Raw genomic sequence first — 18,368 nt, 5'->3', positions numbered from 1 at the left:
CTAATGGTTAAATGTGTTTGATGATCAGAAGCATTTTGTGTGACAAACATGTAAAAGAATAAGAAATAAGGAAGGGGACAAATAGTTTTTCACACCACTGTACATGTATATATATATATGTACATGTATATATATATATATATATATATATATATATATATATATACATGTACATATATACACACACACACACACACACACACACACATATATATATATATATATATATGGCTATATATATATACGGTATATATATATATGTGTGTGTGTGTGTGTGTGTGTGTGTGTGTGTGTGTGTGTGTGTGTGTGTGTGTGTGTGTGTGTGTGTGTAATTTTACCCTACTACATTTAAATTTCATGGTTAAACAGTACATGTTAAAATGGTGGTTAGCATGCTACTTTGATAAGCTCAGCTAGTGCAAATGTGACCAAAAATACATAAATATTATTTTACTTACCGAAAAAAATGAAGTGGAGACTCCTTGGATGCTCTATTAGTGCAATTAATACCACAGCAAGTCATTTGGTCCAAAAATTGCACAAATAATATCCAAAAAAGAATACACAAACACTACAACTACTGGTCTAAGTTCAGAGACTAAAAATCGCGGAACAGTTTTCAGGCAAGACCGAGGCTCAGACTGAGGCTACTAAGGCCTTTCCCCGGAGCTAGCTCTGTGGTCACGTGGGTCTGATGCTCATTAATTATACAGAATTTTAAGCATTTAATACACTTAAACAGAAGAGTGACAAAAAAATGCACCCCCCTCAGAGTTGTCATGAGTGTAAACTAGATCAATTAAACCTTAAAAAACATGTTTTGGTACCAGGCTGTAAACATGTTTATTTCTGCTGTGAAAATTGTATTTTTAACATGGGAGTCAATGAGGATTTGCTCGCTTCTGACACCAGCCCCCAGCGGATGAGGGTGGAACTGCAATTTATTTCACTTCCGCGTTGGCCTCAAATTCAGACCCGCATTGTGGGGGCTTGGTTGGAACCCTCCAAGTCCTTACTTGTTACTCCAGACAACAGCACATTCAGTCTCGTTCTTGCAGCTTGATTTGATTTGTTCGGTTAGATTACGCATACCAACGTAAAACATTGCTGTGTTGTGGGGTGCAACACTTGATCGCCAAGAAAAAAGGTGGAAAACAGGCTAACTGTGCATTGTTTTCCTGCATGGAGGCTAAACCACAGAGACTGAGTATCTAGCATAACAAAGCCTCATCGGCTCGCAGCTAGGCAATCAAACACCACCTTCCAGAGTATTTTCATTCTGGTAAGTTACGGATAGTGTATGTTTTTCTATACCTTATTTATTTCCTTCGGCTGCGACACGCACACACACACACACACACACACACACACACACACACACACACACACACACACACACACACACACACACACACACACACACACCGGTATATGCGGCCGTACTGAATCACAACACAACTTCTGCTAAGCTTCTATGGGATGACCATTTTGATTGTTTTACTAAAAACAGCAAATGAAACATTAACCTCTCATCCGGACATTTACATTCGCTCACACCACTAACAAGATAGATGAAAATGTCTGCTATGCAGAGCTGCGGCAGCAACAAGTTGTTGGTGCTCCAGTCTTGGGTCTTTCAAATGGTACCGAACCGTGTTTAACGCTGAATATGTCCACATACCGGTCCCTGACATCTCTATTTAACATATCCCTGTATATTCAGCATCTTTTTGGGGATTTTAAAATGTTGTTTAACACTTCCTTTCTCCCAAATCTGCTTCTTCTTTGTGACGTACTGTTTGTTTTGACAGTTTAAGAATAAGAACAAGAATACCTTTACTAGTCCCTCAGTGGAGAAATTGCGGTATTGCAACAGCACAAGTGAGTAAAGTAAAATAGAAGTATTACACAAACGATATCACACAAAAAGGATTTAAAGAAGTAACTTTGAATTGAAAAAGTGTTGAACTGTGAGTTTGATAGTTGTTGCACATAATAACGGTTGTTACAGTAAATATTCTGGCAGTTCAGTGAAAAACAGATAAAGATTCACAAAGTATCAGCAGCAAGAAGCAGAGCCAGATATTCATGGTTTTTATTGAGAGGCAACAAAGACATGGGGAGTTGTACAGTAACAATGAAAGTGAAGATTTCTATTATTTTTAGACTAAATGGAAAATAAAGTAGGATATAGTATTCAGAAGATTTCCAGTTGAATTTACCAGAGACATAAACTTTACTGAGCTTCAGCGACAAGAGAAACAACAAAGAAATATGGTATTTGAAGATATACTTTCTCATGGATGTGCAATTTAAAAGCACTCAAAGCTGGGTAGAAATCGGGAATTATTTTATAATTTCACCTTCTTTCTTCCGTATAGGTGAAAATAGAGCCATATAACAATTTCTAGAGAGTTCCGTTGTGAAAACAACTCAAATACAACAAAATACAAAAATACAACCATAGAGATGTTCTGGCAGGTTGTACAGGAGCTAAAGTGCTTTATTTGGATTTAGCACTCCATAATAAAACATTTAGAAGTTTCATCAGGAAAACTGTAAGGAATAATTAGAAAGTGCTGTTGGGACTACTGTTCAGCTTTAATTAGTTTGATTGGCAAACTTGGCTTAGTTTTTCATTTGTCACATGGAATCTCAGATCTTAGCCATTATCTGAGTGCACACATCACTGCAGTTGCATTTGCATGTAGTGACTTGCATCAGCTGCTACAGTCATGTTTTCCCATCAGCGGCTCATTCAGGTGTGCAGAGCCATAACAGAACACCTTTCACTTTCAGTTCTCTGATAAACTTGTGCTAAAGCAATTTGCTGCTGCAGCTGCTGCCACAAACACAACCTTGGACTGAGATGCTTTTGGTCCTGGTGCCTCAATGTGAGACCAGCACGACGTGCTTACACGCATAAACCATAAGATATAGTTTTTAACTTTTTGGCTCCACGCATAACCTTTTATGTGCAAAACTCAAACTGGCAACATTCTGCAAGGCAACAGTGAAACCAACTGTGCTACCATTCAGACCCTAGTAAAGCTAGTAAAGTAACAATAAAAAATGTCCAAATATAGAGATTTGGTGATTAATTATGCTAATAAGATCATAGGCTGTGTTTGAAATCTTCACACCTTAATTCACTTAACTACATCTCATTCACTAAAGAGTCCACAACTCCATGTTTTGCATTTCAAACACTACTTGATTCATAGTTGCGCACCAAGGTTTCTGTTTGGTGTCTCATAAATAAACACAGACAGGATCCACCTGAATAAAACAGCTGAATCTGAGGTGATGGACGACTTTACTTAGCTGGTTTTTACAAAAAACTAAATTACCACCATTAGTCTTTATAGCACTGAACATTACGTAGCGTGGGCACATCTACGTACTAGAATTAACGCTGTTTGCTATCAGCTTTGTTAGATTCTGATGAAGATCAGGTAAGTTAGCAAATGAAGCTTCTATCACATATAAATATCTAGGATATTAATATAATCGATAGAAGTTCATACACTAACGGGCTTGGTCTATATTTAATCCAAAGATTAATTTTTAATTTAAGATAATTAAATTTTAGCAAAAGTTTATTTATTGAATCAGAAGCTTAAAGCAATCTTTGCTTATTCAATAACCAAACATAACCATTCTGTGTTTCATTTCAAAGAAGAGTCAGGTTTAGAAAGTTAAGAATTCATTACTAACACTTTTAAAGATGACAATTTGAAAATGACAATTTGTAACAGCTTGATATTAAACTTGTTATTAAAAGCAAACCTGTGTCTGGATGGAAAACTAAAATGAAATGTGAGGTTTGGATGCGTGAATGAATCTCAGAAGATTTCCTTCAGAGAGAGAAAGCGTTCTGGGTGGAGAAACGTTGTTTTGCTGCTAACTTATGGGTTCTTAGAGAGAACAGCATACAGACACCATCTGTCGGACAATGTCTACCTCACCCAGTTCAGGAGACCCTCCGTGGATCTGAGATGTCAGGTGGAGATGGTTCCCTCCGGGCACGAGGTTGGTAGAGAGACCTCGGTGCGGCTCAAATCGATCCTGAGATGTCTCCGTGGGTCACAACAACTGATGAATCTATTTGCGTCTCAAAATCAATAACTCTGAACGAGTTTTTGTGTCAGCTGGTTACAGGTACGTTTATTCGGAGCAATTCTATCGGCATGACAGAACAGCATAGTAGAGGCTTGGGCGGCCGTCCCTCGTCCTCTGGTGGGTTCAAGAACTGAACTTCAGCTGCGAGAGATTTGGTTTTAACAAAACCTCAGAACACGCCCTCTCAGCGTGAGAAAGCTCGTTGTTATGGAGTAAAGACATGTGAGGAGGTTAACTTTTACCCTGGTTTCAGTCCTGCATAAGGTGTACACATGCCAATGACCTTCTGGTTAATGATCACACATTACTGATTATCATAAATAATAATTATTATTAACCCAATGAATAATGAGCCATTTCAGTAATTAAATACATTTATACTGAACCATGATGATTATTTATGATGATTATTATATGAATGTAATAAACAGTAAAACAGTTTATTAAATTATTATTTTAAAATCTTGAAGTGTCCTTCATCTTGGGACAGAACAGCAGCAGCAGACAGATAGAAGATGGTGTTTAGCAGACTGTCGTCTCCTGTGATGGGTAATCTGTGGAACAAAAGTTACGTCTCGACCCAGCTGGGAAAGTGTGACCTTTGGGTCACAAATATGAGGTCATTCATGTCGCTACACTAGATTATACATATTTGTGACGAATCATTACACTTCTTTATGTAACGTATTCTCTGGCGCATAGGTGGACTCGCAGCTGCAATTGTATAGCAACCTTCAGTGTTCAACAATTCTAAATGAATATAATCCACAACAGGTTATTGAATACAGTTATATAACACAGCTGTTAGAAAAGAGACAAGGATTGAAATGCAACTTGCATTTTACTTTTTGATCTTTACTATCTTTAAAATTTTATCTTAGCAACAACTGTTTTGAACTCATTTCACAGTTTTTATCTCATGTCCTACAGCTTAGACAGAGAAAGAGATGAGAATCTTTATTGCTTAGAGTTATTAATTGTAACTGATCTGAAATGACTTTATGATGAGCTGCAGACATTAGCACTTTTGGCTCAGGTCACAGTGTGGCCTGTCTCTACAGATGCAGTGCAACAAGTATAAGTTGAGTTTAGGGTCACATGTAGTGAAAAAAGTGAAACTTGTGAGTTAGTGAATGAGTGGACATTTTAAATCAAGCCGTGGCTTGCTAGGAAATTGCATGCTGGTAAATGATGACATCACGATTTTAGTTGGTTAGGTTTTCACTACCAAACTATGCTACTAAGATTACAGTTTTCTGGTGCATTACAAACTGATTTAAAAAGGATTGCATGATTTTATTTTCTAACAAGGCATGATTCATTATTACAAGGGAACCTGGAACTACTTTCGTTTTTACAACTGGAATTTACATAGATCCCCACCTTATTTTGCTGACAGGCTAAAAACTTCATATTGGCTTGTTTGCATTTCCAGTCACAGCCTCTCTTCAGACAGGATCCTCTCTCATTTGCCTTTTGTGCTTCTTGAACAAAGCGTAAAGGACCTTCAAGGTAGCGGTGGTGTCCTGAGAGACGATGTCTGTAACAACATCCACAGGAGACAAATGACACAAGCAGCAGCATGAAGACACTTTTAACATCAACCAATTACTGCTCCCACAAAATATCCATTTAGGTCAAAAGATCAGAAAGATAAATAAAAATGAAAACTTAATCAATATGTCCTTTGGTGAAATGAGCTTCCACCAAGTTTGCATGCTGCTGTGGGGCTGCACCGAGGGAGCGAATGTGGCATAAAGATTGACTCCACCACTTGCTAATCTAATTATTGCACACAGCATGCTCCTGTTTGAGACCCCGAGTGCTGGATTTCCTCTCACCATCACAACAATTATATCCTTAATTAAAAAGACACTAAAAGTTGAGATGAAATTAACTTCCTCCCTGGGCTGAGATTGGGTGATCTGGTCTTTACATGATCAGCTATCATGCTGAGGACTTAGACAGGAATCATGGGATGCTGCATAAGGCCCATGGGCCATAATGTGGGGAAGTCAGTGGATGTAAGAGGAAGCAGAAGCTCAGACAGGAGCTCATCTCGTCAATAACAGATCCACTGAGAGGGGATGCTCATTCACTTCCTACTGACTGATTTACACACACGTCATTCACTCACTTTACTTCACTCCTCTATTTCTGTAGTAAACAATGCTCTATTTCCTATATTCTACAACGTGATCATAAAGTACTTTCTGATTCAAACTGAAACCATTACTTGTTAATTTGACTCTTCTATTACATGATAATCTTCTAGGTCACATAGTGTAGAGAAATTTAGTCGCATCCAGTCTAAAATATTCCTTTAGACCGCAAGTGTAACAATGGCAATCTCTCTGACAAAAAATCTGTTTCAAGTAGTATTTTCACGATGAACTTTAATCTAAATACTGCGGCGGATCATTGGACTGTTCTAAGAGACGTTCTGTGGAAGCTTTATGAAAAAGTAACACATTACCCGATGAAGATGGCTGTAAAACGTTCATGTGCAGAGTTAAGGTCTGACAAAACTAACAAGCTAAATGGCTAATCCTACTATACTTCAACCATATGATTTAATCTTATTAAAGAGGAAGTGTGTTTTACTAATTGGTTATAAATAAAGTGTAAAATGGTATTTGAAAGTTGGAACTGACCAAAACACGTGTGATAACCTGCATTCATTCCATTTCCTTTATTTATAGAGCCTTCCTGCCACCAGTCAAGCCAGCCCAATGTGCTGAGCATGATAAATACAAGCAGATACAGACGGTAAAGGACAAAAAGAGAATTGTTGTAAAATACAAAACATGCATTGATTAGGAACATCACAATAGTGAGGTGTTAAACCAGTATACTGTTATAACATTAAGATCCACCACATTCTCTCGATCTGCACCCCAAACAACAAGAACAGCCCTTTAATCCACATATAGACGGTCTGGCTTTAAAACTTCCAAGCGAGGTAGATTTTCTGACATCAATAAGGAGGTGGTTCCACAATTTTGGGAAAAGCTCAATCCCCTCGACATTTACGCTTGGATCTAGGTACCATCAACAATCAGCAAAGCAAAGGACTCTAGAAGGAGCATACTTCTCCAGAAGAGCTGACAGGTATGGTGGAGCTGTCTCTGCAAGCAATTGAAATACAAAAATATAGGACCTTAACCTCTTTGTGGTTCCTTAGAGGAAGCCATCGCAGAACGCCAAGGACGGATAACCTGATGCCTTCTATCAGTCAAACACTTGACTGTGGATGTAACCATGAGGTCAAGTTTTACCCTACAGTTAACATCAGCCACCAGAGTGGCGGTGTCCCCTTGAGCCCGCCCCATCTCGCCTCTGCTCCAATCAAAATGAATAATGATGACCGAGACGATCATCTGCAGTGACTGACTCACAAATCACGCTCGTTCATATACTGCGAACAATTCAGTCCTTCCCTCTAAAACACTTCCAAACCCTTGACCCCCCCCCCCCACACACACACACACACACACACACGCACACTCCATTAGACGACCTAAATAAATGTTTTAACTCACCTTGTGGGTCAATATTGGACAGCTGCAGGCCCATATCATCCAGGAGCTCCAAGGCTAAGGCCACATTCTGAATCTGAAGTAAAATAACATGTTTGTCCCCTTCAAGCTGTTTAAATGTGTACACAGAATTAACATGAATAATCATAAACTAGGTGATTTTTTCTTACTTTAATAAGGAATTATATAAATTGGGATTATTAATGCTCAGTTTTTTTGTCACCACATAATAATCTGCTGATTTTGATGCTTGTGTTTCTATAAAATTACAACCATCCTATAGAAATTGGAGAAATGTCCTCGCTCATACGTGAAGAAGGAACATGTTACATGTCACGCTGTCCGTTTGGTAATTCATCCATGAACTCATCACTGAGATGAAAGAGGCGTTGCTTTCATAGACCTATCTTGTTGCCTCAAGCCAATTAAGATCAAAGATATAAGCGAGACGTGGTGCTATGGATAATGAATCCCCTCCTATGATGGCAACGTTCCATCGTTTAATTGTTCGTAAAAGGCACATTATTATTTAATTATATAATAACATTTAATTGTTATTATTTATGAGTTAGATAAAAAATTACATTTAGATGCAACAAAAAATAAGCAAGTTGATCAAAAATGGCATTTTCCTAGACACATTGATATGTGATGGATAAAAAATAATAAAATTGAGTCAACTGATCATGGAGCCGTGTGGTACCATCTCAGAGTCGCTGACCGGAGTCAGATGGAAGCTGAAGAGGGGGATGAAGAAGCCCTCCAGCTGACCAATCAGCAGCAAAAGAATAACTCCATCAGCCAACTGGAGAAAAAACAGACAGAACTTTGGGACGTGTCCATTAAGGAGCTAAACGCTGAGTCAACATTGAGTATACCTGTTTGTCCATGTCAGCCACCTGCAGACCCAGGGTTGCCAGGTTCTGGTTGACAAAATGTAGGAGGGCCTGGATATTGAACCATCAGGTTAGGATGACGGAAACACTCATTTGTTTTTAGTCTACAAAGCCACATCAAGAGGTTGCTTAAACAAACTCTAACAGGAAGACCATCTTGGCTAAAGTGATAATTTATTAGTAAATGCATTAAAAGCCAGGTGAAGTCACTGCAGTTTAACCCAAGAGACAAAAAGCATTTGTGTGCAAAGCCTGGTGACCGAACCTTCAGCACGAGTCACAAGAGCAGCAGTCAGACATCATGCTGCAAGAAAACTGTCTACTTCTCTGCAAATTCAATTCTTTCAGCGAGTTTCTTTGCAGCAAAACCTGCCAAGCATTCAAGCATTTTCTCAAATGAATGGCTTTTGTTCATTTAAAGGAGGCCTTCTGACCTTTTGAATTGAAAGTAATTTTTAAAAAGTGAGCTGCCACGTCTGTAGGTCTATAAAAACATCCCAATTTGTTTTAAACATATTTATAAACTAAAGTTTCTTAATTAAAATTGATCTGTGGCAGCACCAAACAACGATTCACTGTATAAAACTTAAAAACTATTTAGAAATGACACAAATAACATATTCTTTTACACTTTGACTGTCTGATAAAACTGTCAGTTTAATTATTAACAATTGGACCTAATGAAGGAAAAAAATGCTCAAAAACAGATATTTGCCTTGCTTTTTTAACCTATCCAGAGACATGGTGTCACCTAAGCAGCCCTGCCTCTAAAGACAGTCTGGGCACAGCAGAATGTTGTCTTTTATTACTGGTCTTTACATTGGCTCCAATGAAAAAAACCTCAACATGTCCAAAATAAGACAAGATGGTCTAATTGATGACATTTTTATTAACGCTGTAAGTTTTGTTCTGTTGAACACTAAGGTGCTGAGAACAAGGCAGCAAGAGTTTATTTTTCAAAGTTTCCAGATCTTCCCCCAGTGGAGATGAGAGCGTCGGCACCTTAAACACCTCAGCATGTCTCCTGTCCTTTATCTACCTTCTTCACTGTGTTGACCTTGTTAGCCTCCAGCTTCAGCAGCTGTTCGATGGGATCCACCCCTGGGTGACGAGACAGCAAGAAAAATGTGTTGGAGGGCTGTAATCGTGTTTGGATGACATTCAAGATGTCACATCAGCTCAGCCTCTGACCGCTCTCACTTACCTTCTGCGCTGACGGAAGAGTCCGAGGCTGTGCTGCTGCAGAGAAGCACAGAAAGTGTAACTTTTATTACATTCACAGAATCGCATACAAGAAGAAATCAGCTCACCTGTCTTCTGTCAGAATCTCAGTCTGCACTTCTGATTTGATTCCATTTTTGCCGACCTAGGTGAGAATGTAAGTTAACCATCTCTATGATGAAATCTCACGTGTTGACGGCTGATCTGAAGCAGGAGAAGGTGCCACAGCCTGAGCTCTGACTCACTTCCACAGCAACAACTTCCACCTTCACGTTCGGTGGCAGAATTAGTTCAGGCTGGAAAGCTTTCACCATGGCAACCAGCAGATGAATGGTAGCCAGGAGGTCTTTGTTGTGGATGACTGACAGGCAAACAAGAGAGAATGCAAAAAGAGCAAAAAGGAAAAAGCAAAAGTCAGCTCGCTCTGATGTGACAAAACTCAGAACAACACAAACAAGCATCCTGACTACATAACTGATGTATAAATGCATAATCAGTCTGATAAAATCAACATTTTACGACAGTGTAAATGAGCACTGATGTTTTGTAATCATTACAGCTGCATTGTGTGCTGTGAGCACAGCCTGAAGGCGGCTCACAGCAGCTTTGGGTCGGTTTAATTTTAACACAGTTCATTCGGATCATCCATCCAGTCTCTACTCACACTTTATCCTGTTCAGGGTTACCAGGAAGAAGCTGAAGCAGCCATCATTGAGAGAAAGGTGTGAAACCAGGGGCGGCGTTAGGCCCGGCTACTTGGGCTGAAGCCCTGGATGTTTCATGAAAAGCCCCAGATCTAAATCGTGGAAGTAACATGCAGTACCAAAGTCCAACAGAGAGGGAGCAGCTGGCAGTAGTTTGTATACAGCCTGCCTGAGCCTCCACCACTGAAGAAGAAGCCCTTCAGCAGCCGGCTTCTTCTACACTCTCTGCCTGAAACGCATGAGTGAAGATGGACATAAGGACGTTTTTTAGACCAAAAGTACAACGACAGAACCCCAGCTTTGATGAGACTGGTGTTGACTCAGGTTTGTGAGTCTTATTTGAAAATATTTGTTGTGCTGCTGGTTTGCCTAAAGTTAGCTTATCAGGTAACGTTGATGGAGAAAGAAAGGGAATATTTACTATCATCTCACACTAAACACTAACAGGAACAATACTCTGCCCTGAAAATGCTTAACATGTAGCTTCAGATTAAAAATTATGTGGTACAAGACAAATATGATGTTGACTAGTGTGTGTGACGTGTGTGTGCGTGCGCGTGTGTCTTAAGCCCCGGATCTTTTTCAGTCCTAAATCCGCCCCTGTGTGAAACACTCGCTCCATTACAGGACTCACACAGAGACATTCAGCCATACACACTCTGTGATCATTTTAGGATAACCAGTGAACTGGATGAGCACATCCTCAGACTGAGAACAGCAAACTCTGGTCTGTAGAGCGAACTCCCTAATGGGGTAGCACACACCATCTCACTTTATCTGTTAGCACTCTGAGTGTGTGTAATGAAAGACTCTCATCTTCAAATGTTATAGGAAATTTTAACTCAATGTCTGTTACAATGACAAAGTTATAGCACTTCGTTTAGGTATGAGGACCTTCTGAGTTATGTCTTAAAGATCGTGGTCACGTTAGGGGTCTCTATGGTGTAAATGAATGCCTTGTGAGTTGATCTCTGTTGGATAAAAGCTCTGGCGCTCCTGTTTCAGGGAGTAGAAGTTGGTTGAGTCCATGATTGCTAATTTTACTATGTCAGATGGATCTGTATGGCTTTTTCTGACCTGAGTGTTTCCTCATCTATTTTCTTTTGGCGGCTAAAGCAGGAAATAAGGTGTAAAAGACTATTTTCACATTCTACGTGCATAAACTCAGATTAACTGGTCGTGATTTAAAAATAACAGGTATTACACAGCCTCTCTGTGAACCTCACCTTTTCTCATGGAGCAATGACACGGTGTCTAAATGCCTGTCAGGTTTCTCACCAATGTAATCCGTATTTAGACTTCCCATATGAATCCACAACAAACAAAGCTGTGTAACCATACTCTACTTAGCTTAAAATACTTAATGTTTGTAGTTTCTGTTGAGGGGAGTTTGCTTTCATGAGATGTGTTGGTGTCAACAGCAAACAGTTTTTAATAAATCAGATTGAATGCATTCATCCCTCTAAATGCATGTAAAAGTCTCCTGTAAACTCCAGATCTTCCAGTGGTTTTAAGTCAAGTGAATTCAAAAACTGAGAAAAGTGTGATCAAGTTGTTCTGCATGCATTGTCTGCTCTTTCAGGCTGTGATCCAAAGGTCACATCATTCTTGACAGAAACTTCAGATTATTGCTGACAGGAAACCATCTGCTTACCAATTCATATTTTTGACTTTTGCACCAATAGACATGGCACTAATGGGCGATTACATCAGAGCCTCATGATGCTGGAAAACGTTATCTCACGTCTACAGTTCCTCACAGTTGGTATCAGCTTTGATGGCTGTCTCTGATTATCACCAGAGCCTGTTGTACTGTGAGGCTGGTGCCAGAAGGGAACATTTGTTCACTTGTTGCTCTGTGGTTGTATCCCAGTCAGATGCATGACTCACGTTTGACATTCCATTTGATGGGACTGCTGTCCTGCAGTCCCAGCCTTTTGTTTAACTCCTCCAGGATCACTTCCAGCTTACGGATCTGAGCCGAGCTGGTCAGAGCTATTTCCTCCAGCGATAAGTGAATGCTGGCAAACCTGGCTGCAGTAAACAGAAACTGATTACTTATGATGTTTCTTTTTTTTAAGAAGACTTAATTTCAATTAGATTTTGACTGAGAAGCACAATGTGATTAATAGGATATCAAAGGTTGTATTATCTCACACAGCAGGTGATGAAGCACCAGTCCATCATACAGGTCCTCCTCCACACTCTGAACCACTATGTGCTCTGGTTTCAGCGTCCTGTTGATCCAATCAACCAATGCCTCCCAGCACACGATTAATCACAATCAGAAACATCAAACACTTTCATCTTTATACAAATGCTTTTCTTTGAACAAATCTGTTAATGAAAGGTCAGCATGAAACCTATTTTTTATCTATTCTAAAAGACAAGCTGATGGTACTTCCAGCACTTGGACCTTTTATCGATATGTTCTAAAACATGATCCTGCAGACTCCTCACTCTGACAATATATGATCCGTCTCCCATCACTTCTAAAAATTATGTTCATTAAAATTTCACTGATCCTTCCCCCTCTCTGCCACATCAGAGCTCCATGCCGCACATGCACACGCACATGCACATGCACGGACGCATAGATTTAATAAAAACACCAGAGGAACTATTTAATGGAGTCTGACATGTCATGAATATTAAAAAAAAGGCAGAATTAAACACAATAAAAGTATAAATTATTTCCTACCTCCTTCAGTTTATCCAGATTAGGGTCTTTAAGAGAAGCTGGTTGGATAACTTTTCTTTTCTCTCCTGTAGAAATCAGGAAAAGGCTGCTTTGGAAAAAAGCTTTTTTATAATTTGTAATTAAAATAAATGTGTTTGATTCAACCAAGCAAAACAAATGTAATCCTAATGACTTTCAAAGGTTCATCAAACAAGAATGAGATGAGTTTGATCTGTTGAGTATTACATTTAATGCAAGAAGATCCATAACTAAGGGCACCAAAGGAGAAGGTCTAGCTTCCCTTTTTACAAACTCTAACTGGAACCATCGTATTATGGTTGTTAAAAGCTAAGCCCAAGAAAGTTAACAGGTCTGTAATGTACTTATGGTCTGGGACATTAAAGGCTTTCGGGATAATTATTAAGCCCCCTTAAAGCCAGACAACCTGAAATGATAATCAGAAATAATGGCTAAGATGGACTTCAGGAGAAGTAAGTCCAACCAAGCCCATCTGCATCAACAGGGAATCAGGTGAACAATTTCATCTTCCAGGGTGTACACATGGACACGAGACTCCAATTGAGTTCAAACATCCCAGACATTGTGGGAAAGGTCCAACAGCTGCTAAAAATCCTGATGAGGGAGCAACTCAAAAGTAATCTACTTGACTTTACACATGGAGGTGGTGAATCCATAACAACAGAGAGATGACTCTACTGGGTGGGTTGTCAATAAGGCCCTTGTATTGTAAAGCTGTGCAAAGGGATTCTCCAGAGGCACCATGAGACAAGAAGACACCATTGGCCACCCTCTCCTGTCACTCAGCATCCTGCTGAACTGAAGGAAGGGTGTATACGTTGCTGCCCCCTGGCTGGACCATCAGTGTGTTAAGGTGAAGCAGACTTCAACACACAGCTTTTAAAACAGGGAAATTTACCTTATGAATGAAAAAAAACAGATGCCGCTTTCTGCACAATATTTTTAATGTGTTTTACACCTCTGCATGTTTTGCATCAATCTTATCTTTTATTTAATTTGTATCTTTTCAAAATGCAATAAAATTGGCCCTTTCCAGCTGCAGTTGTCAGATCTGCCACTAGAGGGCAGAAGTACAGGATTTGATGGAGCAGGAATTTGAAGAAATCTGTCCTGTTACTGGTTTTGGGCTATCATCAGCTGGCAGAAAAAGAAAAACTGAAAATTATCCTTTTGCAGTTTGAATGTGAAATTTCAAAATAAAAGGTTTTTTTTTTTTACCGTGTCCTGTCTGGCTGTGAAGCAAACAGAATTGATGTCTGAATGCTGGTGACAAGCCTTACAGATTTACTCTCAGGTGGAGCATCAAAGCGTCTGCTTTTAATGTCACGCCTGATACTTAAAACTTTATTGTTATTGTTTTGGAATGCTTTATAATTCCGACCAGACACGAAGTCAGAGGTGAAAGAGAAAGGAAAAGACAAAGGGTGGGGAGAAGGGGGGAAGGGGGGGTCCACAAAAATAAACAATAATTAACAAGAGTCTGCTTCTAGACCTGCAGAAAGAGAAAGAATAGAAGAAAAAAATGGGACACACAACAATACATCAGGAGCAAGCTATCACTGCGTCAACGTGATGGTGAAATATAAAATCAACATTGTTTAACTGAACAATCACATGATAATAAATCACAGTGCATTTAGTGGCAACGACAGCCTTAAGACTTGTGTTGAACGTGCCCAAGCCCATACTTTTGAGAGCACCATGTGAGCACCTGTGTGTGTACACGCGCCTGTTTATGTAAGGTTTCTCTATAGGAGCGTCCAATAGAGAGTGTGAGGGACCACAGATCTGCCCCCAAAGATGCGTGGGGGGTGGGGGGGGGTGGCCTCCAAGTCCCACAGATCCAGGCGCTGCCCCAGAACACAGGAACCCCAAGGAGACTGCAACCAGAAAGGCCCCCGCCCCCCTCGAGAGGCACAGAGGATCGCCCCGGGGGGCCACAACCAGCAGCCGGCAGAGCCCCAGGAGATCTCAGCAGCAAGCCCACAGGCCCGCCCGCAGCCTCCTACCCCCTAGCCGGCCGAGCCCGGGACCCAGCGATCAGACATCTGTGCTTTAGAAGCTTTACTTTGAAAATAGCTCTAGATTTAAATTTATTTCCAGTTTTAATCAGTTTAAATAAAGGTTAGGGAAAGGTTAGTGTCTCCACTAAATAATGAGGTAATGAGTGTCACTCACCTAAATGACCAGGTGAAATGTTTACAGTGACATATGACAGGTACTGAGTTATGGAGATATCTATCACTCTTAAATGTGCACATACCCTGAAAAGACTCTACGTCCACAGGATCCTCCTGTTTGTGGTATTCAAAAATACTGGCCTCCATCCCTGCTGCTCTCAGAGACACAGAAACGTCTGTGGCCGGGTGGTGAAATCTGCAGAAGAGTCAGCTGTGTTGAAAAACCTTCAGAGGAAGTGCTTTAGTTCAAACAGCAGCTGAATAAAGAAACACTTCCTATCAAGTGGCAGGAAGCCTCTCAGTCAGCTCGACAGTTTGCTGACCAGCAGTCTAAGACGCTGACTGTATTGACAGCTCACGTTGCTTTCTTCCATTTATGTATACAAGCAACACATTTCTGACGTGTTCTGAACCAAACTTTTGTTTTGACCAGATCATTAAAACCAGAGGAGCTCAAAATTACATTCATCTGCTCAAAAACTTTAAAAACACTTAGAAAGAAGGGCAAGTTCTCTCTCGCTATCTTTTTGTGTTTGTCAGCCACACGCACAGCCGTTCTGGTCGGCCTCTGCAGAATTGCATGACTTTATCTCTCCCTCAGAACGTTTTTGAACTTTATGGTTTGAGAGGAAGCACGGCAAACACATAAAGTCGCGTACGCTGACAAAACAGACATGACACAGAGCGTGTCAAGCTGTTGTTTCCTGGATCTGGAGGAGAGGGAAGCCTCAGCGAGCAGCTTTTCATTGCCCCGTGTGTTTTATGTTTGTGTGGCTTCCATTTCCCGAGGTTGACAGTAACTTTCAAACAAGGTCGTGAACAAAACGACTTTTTGAATCAGCTTACCTTCAGCTCACGGAGAGCAACCGCAGCAGAGTCAGGAGGCCTCCGCCGATCCAAATTCCCTTTTAGACGTCAAACGCCACAAAATGTCAAAACTGTGACATAAAAAGCTGACGGCTGCTCTAAAATCTGAATGGAGGCTTTAATGAGATCTATCAGTGCAGCAGGCCCGACTCGCACCCTGCTTTAAACTGTGGTTGGAAAGGAAATAAGGGTCAGAGACAACAGAACAAGAGGATGTGGCATAGAAAAAGAAGAAGCACTTCCTCTTCTTGGTGCAGGCGTTGCAGCAGAGTGTTTACTGATGAGGGAGTTTATGTCCACTGTCACGGTTTGTATTCAAGACTTTAATAAAGGCAAGTGCGTGAGCAGGGAGGACTCCTGGGTACAGATGTATTGTTTGGAAATCTACACCTCAGGAAGGCTGGAAGAAGCGTGACACTCGGAGTTCTGAAGCACTCACGCTCGGCTCGCACGTCTCCGTCTGCGATTGGTTGGCTCAGTTTGCAGACATCTGGACTCCAGCTTTCTCCGTCCGGTATCAAAAGACACACAAAAAATGAAATAATGAAAGTCAGAACGAGATGGACCTAAATGAATATCCGAGCTGGTTTTGTTGTGGAAAAGAAAAAATAAATATATAAAGCAGCGAAGGGGCAATTTAGGGGATGAGGAAGGTTACCATGGCAACAAAGGTATGAGGCAAGAAAATAAATGCCCAAAATAAATCCATGATTCCTTTATCCAAACCAAATTGTAGGAATTGGCTGTTCCAAAGGCAATCTCTCTCAAAAGCCAAAGCAAATTTTACCTATCGCACTCGTAAGGGATCGCATCAAATTCTCATTCCGTTTGATTCGAGGCATTTATTTCTTGATAGGAGGGATGAGGGGAAAATGTGCACAGCTGAGCCATTCGGTGCTATCTTAAAGTCTAGATTAACTCATCCATTCTCTTAATTATTCAGTGTGGTTTTTAAAATGCATGAGCAGACGTGCAGCCGTGCATCTTAGTGGATCCCCAGGCTGCCCTGCTGGGCCGGGCATGCTTCAGTACCACAGAGAGAGGGCCACGCCTCCTTGGAGACCTATCTGAGAGGCTGGTCAACGTAAAGAGCCTCAGAGCCTCCTGAGATAGTGACAACACAATGCACTTAGAGCTGCACACAACAGGGCCAGCTGTTGGGCCTGCTTTTGTTCAGCTTTTCAATGAGAAGTATTCAAAGATGGTTTTTGCTGCATCTAATCAACAGCTGTGGTGTGTGTGTGTGTGTGTGTGTGTGTGTGTGTGTGTGTGTGTGTGTGTGTGTGTGTGTGTGTGTGTGTGTGTGTGTGTGTGTGTGTGTGTGTGTGTGTGTGTGTGTGTGTGTGTGTGTGTGTGTGTGTGTGTGTGTGTGTGTGTGTGTGTGTGTGTGTGTGTGTGTGAATGTATGAGACTCTAAAATTGGATAAAAACAGAAATCAGTATAGCATGAGCTAAATGTAACAAAGACGACATGAGGAACTAATGGTGTTTATTGATTTTGATTATTAAAATTACATTTGAACTTTGTTGGGGACTTTCTAATTTCAAAGTAAATGTCATTATAGGGGCATCCTTGTCAGTTTTAAAGAAACTCTTGAAGACCCAGCTCTTCAGAGAACATCTTCTAGACTAGGACCCTCCCTGCTCTTGTCCCCCCTCTCTGCTGTCCACTCCTTGTTCACATCCCTCTATGATTCATTATGCTGCCTCACTACTACCAAGGATTGACTGATCAGTGGTTGTTGTTAGCTTCAAGGGCAACCTGCTGGCTTCATTATAACTAGTAAGTCGCTTTGGACAAGAGCGTCTGCTAAACACATAAACACAAAAGGTCGTGTTGGAACTAAAAACAAAGCCATCATTATGGCTTTAACTCCAGAAGCAACATTTAACAGAGACGTCTCACTAACGTCTATTAGTTCTCTCTCCACATAACCGAAATGTTATTAAGACAAAACGAAATGTTGAATTTCATCATTTAGAACAAAGGGATGTCCACAGCTGTGTTACACAACGTCTTCCTTTATCCACACTGAAAGCTTTTGGACGGCGTTGAGACCATTTTCCGAGTCTGAAAGATAGAAGTGATCCGGTTCTTGTTACATTTTAGAAACGTAACG

The 18,368-nt window shown here is 40.6% G+C and overlaps 1 protein-coding gene across 4 annotated transcripts; it reads right to left on the bottom strand.

Moving 5' to 3' along the window:
- Positions 1-4,956: 4,956 nt before the first annotated feature.
- Positions 4,957-16,417, bottom strand: parvg (parvin, gamma). Of its 4 annotated transcripts, none has more exons than XM_015963974.3 (13): positions 16,228-16,417; positions 15,465-15,577; positions 13,184-13,248; positions 12,640-12,742; positions 12,373-12,516; positions 10,024-10,139; positions 9,868-9,923; positions 9,762-9,796; positions 9,597-9,658; positions 8,540-8,608; positions 8,365-8,466; positions 7,665-7,737; positions 4,957-5,662 (listed from the first exon to the last, which is right to left on the bottom strand). In XM_015963974.3, exons 2-13 carry the CDS (start codon positions 15,526-15,528, stop codon positions 5,571-5,573), a joined length of 981 nt encoding a protein of 326 aa, XP_015819460.1. In that variant the 5' UTR covers positions 15,529-15,577; positions 16,228-16,417; the 3' UTR covers positions 4,957-5,570. The 4 variants fall into 4 exon arrangements, with proteins under 4 accessions (XP_015819460.1, XP_015819463.1, XP_015819462.1 ...); XM_015963977.3 differs by having other exon boundaries at positions 8,383-8,466; XM_015963976.3 differs by having other exon boundaries at positions 9,762-9,793.
- Between the last annotated feature and the right edge of the window lie 1,951 nt (positions 16,418-18,368).

Source organism: Nothobranchius furzeri, chromosome 4 (assembly GCF_043380555.1).
Source record: "Nothobranchius furzeri strain GRZ-AD chromosome 4, NfurGRZ-RIMD1, whole genome shotgun sequence".
Classification (NCBI taxonomy): Eukaryota; Metazoa; Chordata; class Actinopteri; order Cyprinodontiformes; family Nothobranchiidae; genus Nothobranchius; species Nothobranchius furzeri.
The sequence above is the reverse complement of the archived record's forward strand: the minus strand, read 5'-3'. Positions and strand labels throughout refer to the sequence as shown.